Source organism: Pseudophryne corroboree, chromosome 7, assembly GCF_028390025.1.
Source record: "Pseudophryne corroboree isolate aPseCor3 chromosome 7, aPseCor3.hap2, whole genome shotgun sequence".
In the NCBI taxonomy this organism is placed as follows: Eukaryota; Metazoa; Chordata; class Amphibia; order Anura; family Myobatrachidae; genus Pseudophryne; species Pseudophryne corroboree.
The window spans coordinates 345,466,954-345,481,481 of NC_086450.1; the positions used below are offsets into that span (position 1 = coordinate 345,466,954).

General features: G+C 48.1%; 1 protein-coding gene across 1 annotated transcript; it reads right to left on the reverse strand.

Moving 5' to 3' along the window:
* Positions 1–466: 466 nt before the first annotated feature.
* ITPRIPL2 (ITPRIP like 2) lies at positions 467–9,377 on the reverse strand. Its single transcript, XM_063934396.1, has one exon. It carries the CDS (start codon positions 8,979–8,981, stop codon positions 7,485–7,487), a length of 1,497 nt encoding a protein of 498 aa, XP_063790466.1. The 5' UTR covers positions 8,982–9,377; the 3' UTR covers positions 467–7,484.
* Positions 9,378–14,528: the final 5,151 nt, after the last annotated feature.

Consider the following 14,528-nt stretch of genomic DNA (forward strand, 5'->3'; position numbering starts at 1 on the left):
GAGGAAAATGGCGCACAGCTGCAGTGCTGTGCGCTACCTTATGAAGACTGAGGAGTCTTCAGCCGCCGGTTTCCGGACCTCTTCACGCTTCAGCATCTGCAAGGGGGTCGGCGGCGCGGCTCCGGGACCGGACTCCACGGCTGGGCCTGTGTTCGATCCCTCTGGAGCTAATGGTGTCCAGTAGCCAAGCAGCAAATCCACTCTGCATGCAGGTGAGTTTACTACTTTCCCCCTAAGTCCCACGTTGCAGTGATCCTGTTGCCAGCAGGACTCACTGTAAAGAAAAAAACCTAAACTAAACTTTCTCTAAGCAGCTCTTTAGGAGAGCCACCTAGATTGCACCCTTCTCGTTCGGGCACAAAATCTAACTGGAGTCTGGAGGAGGGTCATAGGGGGAGGAGCCAGTGCACACCACCTGACCTAGTAAAGCTTTACTTTTTTGTGCCCTGTCTCCTGCGGAGCCGCTATTCCCCATGGTCCTTTCAGGAACCCCAGCATCCACTTAGGACGATAGAGAAATATTACATTAAGTAGATCGCGTTTATATGTCATCCTTAGTGTCAGTTGTGTGGTGAGGGACAAGATTTGCTTCTGTTTGGCCACATATTTTATGACTGGCAGCCACCAGCACTGGTTTTGCCTATTATATTGACCATGAATTATTTGAATTAGTCCTGGACCACCAACCCAGGGCACCCCTGCAAGTGTCCCGAGGCACCCCAGGGAGCCACGGCACACAGTTTGGGAACCTCTGGTCTAAACACATCAGCAAATTTGGAGTTAATTGATATATATATATAGTCCGGTCCTTCGTAACCTAGCTATTCTAAAACATAATGGATTACTGCCTTGGTCCTGGCTTTGTTCATAACTCTACAAGTAAGTCAAGCAAGTTCCCTATGAATATATTTCTGTAAGGTAAAAAGCATAATATTATATATACAATTTGCACGTGTGTCATGAGCCACTGCATTGATTTATCAAGAGAGTCCTATCTATGGTCTAGATGGCAAAATGACCTCTGGTGCGATTATTGTCAAATGATGACAATCTGATTGTGTCTGCAGTTATAGCTCATGACACATACCCACGTAAGGTGCTGGTACTCATCCTGAGTGATAATACATTGCATCTGTTAATTATGGCCAAATCCATGTGTGCCTAAAATAGTCATACTGTATAATGGTAACAAATAGAGCATATAGACAGATTGGTTGCAAGGCTAGATTTGCACTAAATTGAATAAATATAGTAACTGCTCGGTTGGCATTGCACTATTATACTAAAAGTACCTATCTCCATTCACCAACATACAGTATAGTAAAGGCAAATGTTTTTTGTAGGTTGTGGGGCCAATTCAATTGAAGTCGGAATTGCCGTCTAGACGAAAAGATGGCAGCTTCCGACTTGTCGGAAAACATGTGGATCGGCGGATTAGCCGCAGATCCACATGTTTTATCGGATTTGCGGCCAAATCCGACAGGTTTTAGTCCCGTTTTCGACAATGTCAATCCAAATGGGCAAAACCAGTCGGATTTGCCCGCAAATTGAATACTGCATTGCCGGATCCTCTCCGTCAGAGAGGATTCGACATGCATTGAATAGACCCCTAAGCGAACATCCATGAGAATTCACTAGGACCATGTGATAACACTGAAACCTGAGACACATTGTTTCATAATGGCTATTGCAGGACTGGACAACCAGTGGCTCTCCAGCTGTTGGGAAACTACACATCCCAGCATGCCTTACTACAATTTTAGCATTCCCTAATAGCAAAACTGCAGCAGAGCATGCTGGGACGTGTAGTTTCACAACAGCTGGAGAGCCACAGGGGTATCCAGTCTCTAGGTCGACTACTATTGGTCGACAGGGTTTCTAGGTCGACAGGGTCTCTAGGTTGACATATTCTAGGTCGACAGGTCAAAAGGTCGACATGAGTTTTTCATACTTCTCTTTTTTTTTTAAAAACTTTTTCATACTTAACAATCCACGTGGACTACGATTGGGAATAGTATCCTGTGCCGGGCACATCGGTAGCGGAGCAAGGCACCTTGCCTGAAGCATGGTGAGCGAAGGGACACGGTGCACTTATTGGGGTTCCCCATCACTGTACGGATAAAACGACACAAAAAAACATAAAAAAACTCATGTCGACCTTTTGACCTAGACTATGTCGACCTATTGTGGTCGACCTAGACACTGTCGACCTAGTTACCGTCGACCCTCCATACCACACCCGCCACAGGTTGGCCAGGCCTGGGCTATTGGTTAAGTCAACAAAAAAGACACGGCCTCCAGTGAAAGGTGCACTTGTTATAGGTCAAAGAAACATAAAAGCTTGTTAATGCAAGTATCAATTACAGTATATAACTTTATGCATAACAAATAAGTTAACTTTTTATGTATTCGTACACTTCTTGTGTTTTCTTTCATTCAGAAAATATTTTAATAGAGGCTCCTCTGTTGTCAGTGGCAACAGCAATTATAGCATCATCTTTTTTTCAGTCCTGATGTTTATCAAAATTGATTAAGTGCTATTTTTAGTCTTATTAATAAATATTTTTAAAATTGTGTTCCCATGTAATGTACTTTTATATTTATATATTAGTACACACATGCAGAGAAAAAGATATTTTCTTTCATAATGTTTTACAAAAATGCCCTAAAATAAAAAAAAAAACGCAAAATGTGTCTTATTTTACACTTTAGTACAGAAATATAACTATTTTATATAGAAATAATGTTACGCTACTATTATCTTTCAGTTTATTGTTGGGTGCAATGGTTGATAGAAAAGAACAGTAATCTGACAAGTCTATTTAATAAAACAGTGGCAATAGTACAATTATTGTCATGGAACCTAAAATTTGGGTGTCTAATGGAGCAATTAAATTTTTGCTCCGTTTGGGTGCGAATGCCGCAGGTGGACACATTTCTGCTACAAGGCTCATGAGGTGGCAATAACCCTGTAGTTTGGTCGCCCTAACCAGACTTTTGATGGGTTTGGTCGCTTTACGGGGCTAAACTTGGTATTTTTAAGGCGTGACAAGCGCTCCTCACCCTCACTTACAAGTCCATCTCTAATTCCACTGCTCCCTACATCTCCAACCTCCTCTCCCTTCATACTCCCTCCCGCCCCCTACGGCCAATGACCGTCGCCTCTCGTCTGCCCTGGTCACTGCTTCCCATGCTCAAGTTCAAGATTTTGCCCGTGCTGCACCCCTTCAGTGGAATACGCTCCCCCTCTCCATTATACCCCTTTCACACCAGCAGCTTTGAACATGGATTATTGGCACATAAGCGCGCATAACCCGTGTTCCTGTGCGGTGTGAAAGGTACCAGGGGCAATATACCGGGTTGAGCGACCCGGTATTTCAACCCTGCTAGTGAGCAAGGTTGAACGCGTGTTCAACCCAGCTCGCTGTGCGGTGTGAACGGGAGCCGGGTCAGTGCAACCCGTTTCCCGTTCACAGTGTGTGGACAAATGGCGCTTGGAGATCATGTGATCTCCCAGAACCGCCCACGCCGCATCACCACCGATGTCACCAACCCGGCATGTTGCCGGGTTGCAGTCTGCGGTGTGAAAGGGGGTACTGAGGCGGGTAGCACACTGGGAGCTCCCGTGTCACGCTCCCAGGTGCGACACACCTCAGATGGTATGAAAGTGGTATAAGACTCTCCCCGACCTTGCAAAGCTTCAAACGGGCACTAAAAACCCACCTATTCATCAAAGCGTACCCTTCCGATGCATAACCTAGTCCTGAGGCTGCTCCTCCATCCCCCTGCCTCATGCCTTGAACATCTCTGCTTTGCTTACATACTGCCAACAGGCTACCTCCCACTTGCTTGCACCTCATGTCATCTGTCTGTTGCCCCTTCCCACTAGATTGTTAGCTCTTCAGAGCAGGCCCCTCTTTCTTCTTGTTGTCAAAGCCCTCTTCTCGACACATTTCACTCACAGCTTTTCTTCTACTCAGCGACCATCTTTACCCGCTTTTTCTTCTGCTGGTAAAGGCCGTCATCCCCAAGTAGTACAATGATTACTCCCTCGTTACTTACATCTTAGCTGTATTACGTTTTGAGAATTGTGGTGCTCTTTGTTACCTGTACTCTATTTTTGTTATTTATTTACTGTAATGCTAAGTTTTGTCTCCCTGTACTGTCCTTTGTACGGTGCTGTGAAACACATGTTTCGCCTTATAAATAAAATGTAATAATAATAATGATAATAATTAATGGTATCCCAAAAATAAATGAATTGCTCTGTTGGGCACCCATTAAATAGTGCCACATAAAAACAATTACATTGCCCCGTCAGGCTCCCATTAAGTATTGCCGCATAAAAGACTACTGAATTGCCCCTTATATGAAATATATAGGCATTACTGAGGTCACTGTTTTGCAAATGCACTTACAGTATAGTTAATAGTTCAGAAAGTGACAGTGACAGGGAAGAAGGAAGCAGCCATTTTAAAGATCACAGATAACATGGTGTATATTTGCAAAGATTTGTAGAACAGGAAAAGTGATAAGGTGGGCACACACTTGCCGATAAAGTAAATGACGTCGCCCATTTTGCCCTATCTGAGCGACATTGTTCACCATATCGACTAGTGTGTACACTGCAGAACGACGAGCAATGCGTGGCCCCACAGGTCGTTAACGATCCTCGCTGTCGGACCCGCATGCAGCTTAATTTGGACTGTCATCCAAAAGTTGCATACCCGGCCGCGGCATGATGTCACTGAGCGATATCGTGTGTACGCACTACGACGACCGCCCCGGCAGGGAAGGGAACACGCAAGGCGACGTCGCTCATAGGGCACATCGCCTAGTGTGTACCCACCTTAAATAAAACAGACAAAATTATTAATATAAAAGACTACAAGCAATTTAGGCTGCCTTTAGCTGTATTATTGTTGTATGATCGAATTGTTACCACTCCAATGGTTTCCAGCAATGCCTGGTTTTGCATACCTTATGGGCTCTTGCTACAAAGCATTACATATCTGAAAGTTACAACAAGAAGCATTTATGGTTATATAAAGCCTGCACATGTAAACACTTTTCATGTACCATGGCACAGTGCTCTGAGTTGCATTCACGTTTATGATATGTGCAGTGTAAGATTTAGCAAATACTCTAAAAAGGACATATGGAGAAGTTGCCAGCAACAACCAATCAGATTCTAGCACTCATTTTATAGAATGTACTAGATACAGTATATGATAGCTTGAATCTTATTGGCTACCATGGGCAACTTCATTTCTCCATTTAAAAGGTTTGATAAATCTCCCCATAGTTTTCACTAAGAGGACTTAAAACATCATTAAGGGAAGGCGAACCCAAATTTTACATCATCTGGGCATTAAATGCTACTGGATTATTTGCCACTTGCCTAAAGGCATGACACGGCTTTGCTATTCAGTATTGCATCTTTTGCAGTTCGACTCTGCATAATATGGCTGGCACTATAAAAATAAATAATAAAAAAATAGAAATTTCAGGTATGTGAAGAAATGCATATAGACAAGCTTTTGTAAGCTGAGTAATCAAGTTAAAGAAACAGGAATCCTGTTCTAAGCCTACACCGATGCAAAATGCTGTTCTAGGTTTGCATACTGACTGTGTGATCTGTGGTAACCGGTCTTTAGGTTGACAACACTTAGATCGACACTCATTAGGCTGACCACTATTGGTCGACATGCATTACGTTGACATGGCAAATGCCGACACGTGAAAAGGTCGACATGAGGTTTTTAAAAAAAATAAAATCTTTTTTTACTTTTTCATACTTTACGATCCACGTGGACTATGATTGGGAATAGTAACCTTGCCCGAAGTCGCTCGCCATATGAGGGGATACGGTGCACTAATTGGGGTTCCCGGTCACTTTACGAAGAAAACAACACTATTTATAAAAAAAGTTAATGACAGCGTCGACCTATTTCATGTGCCGACCTAGTCACTGTCAACCAATAGTTGTCGACCTAGTTACTGTCGACCCAACAATCCACACCCGTGATCTGTTTGGGCGTGGTATACAAGATCTACATGAATTAGATAGTCAATAGGTTGACCCAATAGGTCAACATGTCAAAAGGGTGACATGGAAAAGGTAGACAGTTCAAAAGGTTGACATGGTCAAAATGCCAACATGGAAATGGTCGACACACAAAAAAAGTTTTTAAATAAAATTTTGAGTATCATTTTCTATTTTTCATCATATGTGACCACAATTAGTGCAAACCTATACCCTTGCAGGGTTGCTTCGATTGCCACGCTTCAGGCAAAGTGCCTCGCTCCGCTCCCACTCCTCTTCACATAGGTGACTACTGCCAATTGTAGTTCACATGGATAGTAAATCAAGGAAAAGTTGAAAAATGTCAAACCCCCCAAAAAACCTGTGTCCACCAAATGTGTGTTGATCATTGTCATGTCGACCTTTTGTACCTGTCGACCTTGAGCACTGTTTACTTTTTGACCCTGTCGTCCTAATTCATGTCGACCATATGGTGTTGAACTTTTGACTATCTAGACACGGTATATATCTATCATCCGGATACTAATCTTTGTGCCTTTCTTCACATTTCAGTCCAAATTCTGTAATCCTAGCAATCTAAATGCAAATCATCCACAAGGCTCAATACATTACTACATAATGCTAAATGACTGTACTTTCCAGCTTTTCTTTTTATATGCAAGGTTACTTGCTAACGTGTCATTAATGCAGTTGTTTGATAAACTTTACATGAACCCTGTCTTTAAGACCATCAGTCATTAAAGAGTTAAATATAGCTATCAAATGACCTTGCATTAGAATTGCTTAGAAAAGTCAGCTTATTCGGCCTGTTTGTCAAAAACTGAAATAATGACTGACTGAATTACCTGAGCAGAAGTCAAAAGTAATTGACAGAGCCACATCCACAATTTTTATATTAAAATGAATGTCACCTACAGACAATGGAGGCAGACACTATGCTGGCTGACCAACAAGTGCCATCATCACTGAGGTATAGTGAACTAATAGACTCAATTCAGCAAACAAAATGGCTGCCCCACCGTTTGAAAATTGCATTCCACTGTTGATAGATCTCTTTCTTGTGTTAGGTGGCCCTTATAAAAATAAAAAAAAAGGTTCATAACCATGGTAGATAATCAAATTAACACGGTTTAACTGTGAAATTAACTCTACAACAAATGCTACACAAATATGTGTCACAGCATTGCATGTAGTACTACAACAGTGTGCAGATAACTGTATTAATAATCTCTTTGGCATGAATAATGTTAGTTTGTCTATGACCTAATAGCACAATCATGCACTTGGATTCTGGAAAAAGGAAGATAATCACAGCAAATATTCTTAAACATATTCTACATTGCAAAAGACTGAAATGCCTGCTTAAACAACTGCTCACATACATTTTTTGTGCAATGAATTATTCATCTTGGCCTTCTATTTTGGTATATACTGTAGCTTAGAGATGTGTGTGTTTGCACCGGATAGACTCCCTGATAAAGATTTTTGGAGGTGAACTCATCCGCAGGAACCAAGGCATTTGAACCCATAGATTAAGGAGCTGGAAACAGGCTTGATCCAACAAGTTAGGTCCATAACCGTCAAGTAGGTTTACTGGCGGCGCTTCTTTGAACATTTTTGGCAGATTGATAAAATTAGGAAGATTGCTGTTACCAAGAAAGAAATGCATTAGTGCCTCATTTTGCAAACATTCCTTTAAGAACGTAAAGAAGTCGGCCATCCTCTCCATCAGTAATGAGTCATCCCACTTTTCAAAAGGAATTTTTAAGAAAAGGTAAAAAAGTGCTGTTTTCAAGTTGTAGGATGAGAAAACGGCTTTCCACTGAGAAGAGAAGGAAGGCTGGAATGTCTTTGCGGTCAGGTCCCTCAAACTCTTCATGATCTGTAGGCACTTCAGGTGACAAGAGTTGGAGGGGGCCTGATCCTTAAACCAGTTCAATAACTTTTGCTCATATTTGGAGAAGTTAATGCCCCAATATGGATCCAGCTGTAAAGTCTCCTGACAGGAAATGTTTCCCCAAGGTTGGGCAATTAGGTAGACTGGGTCTCCCAAGTTAAAGGCCGGGATAAGTCTCACAGACATGGAGATATGGCAGCAGACATAGTCTGACCTTGGGAGGATTTTTAGGATGAGTTTATCATCAAACACTGAAAGCGTAATGTGGCACCTCTCCTGAAACTGGTACCTGATTATGTTGAGACATCTCTGTATCTTCCAGTGAAACCACTTGAGGACGGAAGTGGAGGACAGCTGGTGCCTGAGGCCTGCCTCCATGCAGAAGCAATCACTAAACTGCTTGTATGTTTTAACCCATTCTGACTTTTTTGGTGCCGCCACCCCACAAACCATGGAGCCATGAAGCATGGGCACTAACTCCTTACCCACCTCTGCAAAAACAGGCTCCAGCTTGAGACTCTGTGGCATCTTAAGTGGCACTAGGATGTCAAAGAAGTCTGGACTGTTGATTTTGTGCTGCTCATAGGCACTGCCGATCTGTACAAAGTCCCCTCTGAAGGTAATGCCCGTATCCTGCTGCTTGGCTTTGCCCACTTTGATTAGCTCACCCACTATCTGGCTGACATGTGCCTTGCTGTGGCCAAGAACATGTGGGGAGAGCCTGATGTGCTGCTCATAGAAGGAGTCCAGCAGATGTTTCCTGAGCTGCTGTTGGTGCTGCTTGCCCACATTCAGGGGGTTCCCATCAGGCTGGCACTGTTTGATTGGGCTGCAGCCTCTGATCACCACATAGCACACCAACATCACCAAGCCCAGCTTGAAGAGCAGCTGCCAGCTGCTGAGCGTGTTGTCCTGGCAGCCCCCGGTCTCCTCCTCATTGCTGCTTCTCCACAGAGCCAGGAACAGGCACCAGATGCCAGTCAGCAGGATGATCACCAGCAGCCAGAACACTTTCAGATTCAGTGAATATACTGTCATCCTGCTCCGGGGCAGAGCGATGTCATCCCATGGTCAGTCCGCAAGGCAGCGGTAGCAGCAGGGCAGGGTGGGCGCAGCAGAACTTCCTCCCCAGCCCTGGCAGTGCCCGCACCAGACTGTGCGTGTGCCGGGCGCTTCTTCCCGGCTTTAGCGACTCTGACCGTTATTCAGAAACTTCCTCTTCCCGAGGAGGGATTGGTGGGAGCCGCGTCATACTCTGTGAGCTCAGAGGAAATGCCAGGGTGCGGTGCCAGGGGGCGCAGCTGAAGAGATGGCAGCAGCGGCCCGGGATCTCCCTTCACACTACTAGCAGCAGCAGCAGCAGTGCCACGCTGTACATACATAGCCGGGCACTCAGCACAACAGCCGCACTCAGCCAGGGAACTCCTTCTCCTCCCCGCCTGCTGCTGCTGCTGCACTCGATTCTCACTTCCTGCTGTACTTCTGTATGTAGTGTACACACGGCCGGCTATGCATTATATATGTAGTTGTGGTGGGTGGCTGCTGCTGTACACACTGCCGGCTATGCATTATACAGTATGTATGTGGTGGGTTGGCTGCTGCTGCTGTACACACACGGTCAGCTATGCATTACACAATATATACTTACAGTATGTGGTGGATGGCTGCTGCTGTACACAAGGACGGCTATGCATTATACAGTATATGTGGTGGGTGTCTACTGCTATATAGGCTCACAGCCGGGTATGTATTATCATACTAGCTCACAGTCAGGTATATATTATTATGATAATGTATGATAATATGTACCCGCCTGTGAGCATGTATAATATGTACCCGGCTGTTAGCATGTATAATATGTACGCGGCCATATGTATAATAATATATACCTGGCTGTGAGTGTGTATAATAATATGTACCCAGCTGTAAGCGTGTATGATAACATGTACCCGCCTGTGAGCGTGTATAATATGTACATGGCTGTGATTGTGTATAATGATATATATCCGCGGCTGTGAGTGTGTATAATATGTACCCGCCTGTGAGCATGTATAATATGTACCCGACTGTTAGCATGTATAATATGTACGCGGCCATATGTATAATAATATATACCTGGCTGTGAGTGTGTATAATAATATGTACCCAGCTGTAAGCGTGTATGATAACATGTACCCGCCTGTGAGCGTGTATAATATGTACATGGCTGTGATTGTGTATAATGATATATATCCGCGGCTGTGAGTGTGTATAATATGTACCCGCCTGTGAGCATGTATAATATGTACCCGGCTGTGTGTATATTATTACTAGGTGATTCATCGCGCCCTACGGGCGCTCTTCACACCGTCGTAAGGGGCTACGCCCCCGTAATCTCTACTGAAAAGTGAAGGTGTAGAATAGTAGTTGTATAGTTTGTGTTGGTGGAATGGGAGGTTTGTTTGTGGGTAGATGTAGTATGGCAAAAGGGAATGTGATGCTGAAGGCTGTGCGCGTGTTTGTGTGGTTATAGAAGGGGACATGTGGATGGGGTTGTTATTGTAGAGGTGTAGTGTAAAAAGGTCTATGTAGCTGTAGTCAGTGGTGGTGGGTGTCCTGTGTGGAGAATGTGTGTGTGTGTGTGTGTGTGTGTGTGTGTGTGTGTGTGTGTGTGTGTGTGTGTGTGTGTGTGTGTGTGTATATGGTTTGGTGTATGGTTGGTTTTAAATGGGGGTGTTGGGCATGGTCGAGGGGGTGCATAGGTGCTGTACTTGTGTAAAGGTAGGTGGATTAGGGGTAGGGGCATAGTAGTTATGAGTTTTGGGTTGTGGTCTCTTGTGATAGGGTTTGTGGAGGATGAAGAATGTTGTGAGGTTTTTGGAGTGGTGGTAGGGCGTGTTAAGTTGATTGTGTGGAGTGGGCCTGTAAATGTGTGTAGTGCATGTGGTTGCTTGTAGGGTAGATGGGTAGTGTTGTGGGGTAACTGTTGTTGTTGTTATGGGCAGATATAATCCGTGTTGAGGGTCAGAGTTTGTACGTGGTAGGTGTATATATTGCATGCTGCATTGTGGAGGGGGGTGAAGGAACAATGTTTGGTGTTTAGTTTGTTGTGGAAGGGGTACATTGTGCGTGGTGTAGAGAAAATGGTGTGTTTGGGGGGCTGAGCAGAGTGAGGTTGGACGGTGGATCTGGTGTGGCCAGTGTATGAGTTGGGCTAGGGATGAGGGGTGGGTGAGGGTTTAGGAGGTGTAGTAGTTGGTGGAGTGGTATGTGTGTGCTTTAGGGTGAGTTTGTTGGAAGGTGGCATGGCTGTGGGTTTTCTGCATAGGTTGCTTTGTGGAGGGTATTGTGGTGTGTGTGGCTGGGAGGTTGGGGGGGCAGCAATTGGCATGTGGGTAAGTGGTTGTGAGACGGGTACTGTTGTGGCCTAATTGTTGTGGTGATGGGTTTACAGAATCCATGGGTTGTATATAGAGAGAGGTAGGTGTGTAATAGGGGTAGTGTGGTGTTGTGCAGGATTGTGGAGTGTGTGGAAGAGAATGTGGGTGTTGGAGTGTTATGTAGGAGGGGTACGTTTGTGTGTGTGTGGGTTAAGAAAAAGTGTTGGGTAGTGATGTATGGTGCTTGTGGAATAGCGTGGGGGTGGGTGGCTGCCTCTGTATGTATTGGTGTAGGGGTGAGGGTGGTGACGGGACGTGCAGTGTGTGATGGAGTTGTGGGTGTTAGGGGGATGGAGTTGGAGGTGTGCATGGGTGGAGTGTGTTGATATGTGATGGATGGGTGGAGGGTGGTTTTTTTTTTTGTTTTTTTGTTTTTTTTGGGGGGTAGGGGTGTGTGCATGGAAGGGGGGGGGCATTAGGTGAAGGTAGAGGAATTTTTGTGTTGTTGTTGTTTTTTTTTGGGGGGGAGAAGCTGGATGGGTGTTGTATTTGTGGTGGGTGGTTGGCAGGTATGGGGTTATGGTGGGTGTGGGATGACCTTAGAGTGTGTGGGGTGTGTAGGAGAGGGGTTTGGGTGAGTGTGTGTGTGTAAGAAGGTGTGTTGGGGGGGGGTGTGATTTGTGTATGTTATTTTGGTGTGAGGGTGATAGGGGTAGGTGTGAAAGTTGGTGGGTGTTGGTGGTGTACACATGGGGAAGGTGTATTGTCTGTGTTTGGGGGGGTGTAGGGTGCGTGTGTTATGTTAGGAGTGTGCAGGCTGTGTGTGTGTGTGTGTGTGTGTGTGTGTGTGTGTGTGTGTGTGTGTGTGTGTGTGTGTAAAAGTATAGTAGACCATGGTATATGTGGGTGTAAAAGGCAGCACCGCGGGCCCCCCCACCCTGAGATGAGTGGGATGTGAGCGGGGTTGTGAGCAAAAGGGAGGCATGCTCATTTATGGCCTTCGGGGGATGGCTGATAGGGGTGTGTGGATGGATGATGGGGGGGGGTGATGGCTGATAAGGGGGTGGGGGGGGATGGCTGATAGGGGGGGATGTATGGCTGATAGAGGGGGGTGTATGGCTGAAAGAGGGGAATGGCTGATAGAGGGGGGTGTATGGCTGATGGGGGGGCCTGATAGAGGGGGGTGTGGCTGATAGGGGGGTGGCTCATGGCTGAGGGGGGGGGTGATAGCTGAGGGGGGGACGATGGCTGATGGGGGTGTGATGGCAGATTGGGGGGGTGATGGCTGACGGGGGGTGATGGGTGACAGGGGGGGTGATGGGGTTATGGCTGATAGGGGGGCGATGGCTGATATGGGGGTCCGATGGCTGATAGGGGGAGGTGATGGCTGATAGGGGGACGGGGGTGATGGGTGACGGGGGTGATGGGTGACAGGGGGGTGATGGCTGACACGGGGGGTGATGGGGTTATAGCTGATAGGGGGAGCCGATGGCTGATAGGGGGGGTGATGGCTGACGGGGGGGGGGGGACAATGGCAGATTGGGGGGGTGATGGCAGATTGGGGGGGTGATGGCTGACGGGGGGGGTGATGGCTGACAGGGGGGGTGACGGCTGACAGGGGGTTGACGGCTGACGGGTGGGCCGATGGCTGATAGGGGGGGCCAATGGCATATTGCGGGGGGGGTGATGGATGATAGGGGGGCGGGGGTGATGGGTGACATGGGGGGGGTGATGGCTGATAGGGGGTGATGGGTGACAGGGGGGGTGATGGGTGACAGGGGGGGTGATGGGGTTATAGCTGATAGGGGGGGTCGATGGCTGATAGGGGAGGTGATGGCTGATAGGGGGGGTGATGGCTGAAAGGGTGGTGGGGGTGATGGCTGAAGGGGGGGTGATGGCTGATAGGGGGGTAGTGGTGATGGGTGACCAGGGCGGTGATGGCTGCGGGGGGGGGGGGGGGTGATGGCTGATAGGGGGGCGGGATGGCTGATGGGGGGGTGATGGCTGACGGGGGGTGATGGCTGACAGGGGGGGATGATGGCTGATGGGGGGGGCGATGGCTGATAGGGGGGTGGGGGTGATGGCTGAAGGGGGGGTGATGGCTGATAGGGGGGTGGGGGTGATGGGTGACCGGGGTGGTGATGGCTGCGGGGGGGGATGGCTGACAGGGGGGGGATGATGGCTGATGGGGGGGTGATGGGTGACGGGGTGGGGGTGAGGGAGGGGGGATGGCAGATGGGAGGGTGATGCAGATTGGGGGGGGTGATGGCTGACGGGGGTGGGGGGTGATGGCTGACAGGGGGGGTGATGGCTGACAGGGGGGGGGGTGATGGCTGATAGGGGGGCGGGGGTGATGGCTGACAGGGGGTGGGGGTGATGGCTGACAGGGGGGGTGATGGCTGACGGGGGGGGCGATGGCATATTGCGGGGGGGGGGTGATGGCTGATAGGGGGGCGGGGGTGACAGCTGACGGGGTGGGGGTGATGGCTGACAGGTTGGGCCGATGACTGATGGGGGGGTTATGGCTGAAAGGGGGGGGTGAGGTGATGGCTGAAGGGGGGGTGATGGCTGAAAGGGTGGTGGGGGTGATGGCTGAAAGGGTGGTGGGGGTGATAGGGGCGTGATGGGTGACCGGGGCGGTGATGGCTGAGGGGGGGGGGGGGGTGTGATGGGGTGATGGCTGACAGGGGGGGTGATGGCTGAAAGGGTGGGATGGTGGCTGATAGGGGGGGCAGATGGCTGATAGGAGGGTGACGGGGTGGGGGTGATGGGTGACGGGGTGGGGGTGATGGGTGACAGGTGGTGGGGGTGATGGGGCGTTGATGGGTGATGGGGGGGGTGATGGCTGATAGCGGGGGCGGAATGGCTGATAGGGGGTTGGGGGTGATGGCTGACGGGGGGGTAGATGGCTGACAGGGGGGGTAGATGGCTGACGGGGGGAGTAGATGGCTGACAGGGGGAGTAAATGGCTGACAGGGGGGAGGGTAGATGGCTGACAGGGGGGAGGGTAGATGGCTGACAGGGGGGGGAGATAGCTGAGGGGGGTCATGGCTGATAGGGGGGCTGAGGGCTGATAGGGGGGCGGGATGGCTGGGTGCGGGTGTATGGTGCTGGGAGGGGAGAGACTTTGTGTATGTGGCGCTGGGGCCTGGAGTGGCGAGAGTCCTGTCGCCTGCACACAGACAGGTGCGGGTGGCGGGGATGTGTGAGTGCAGCGGGTCCCGGC

Excerpts from the sequence above, each read along its gene's own strand:
- ITPRIPL2 (XM_063934396.1), bottom strand. The coding sequence starts at position 8,981 with ATGACAGTATATTCACTGAATCTGAAAGTGTTCTGGCTGCTGGTGATC.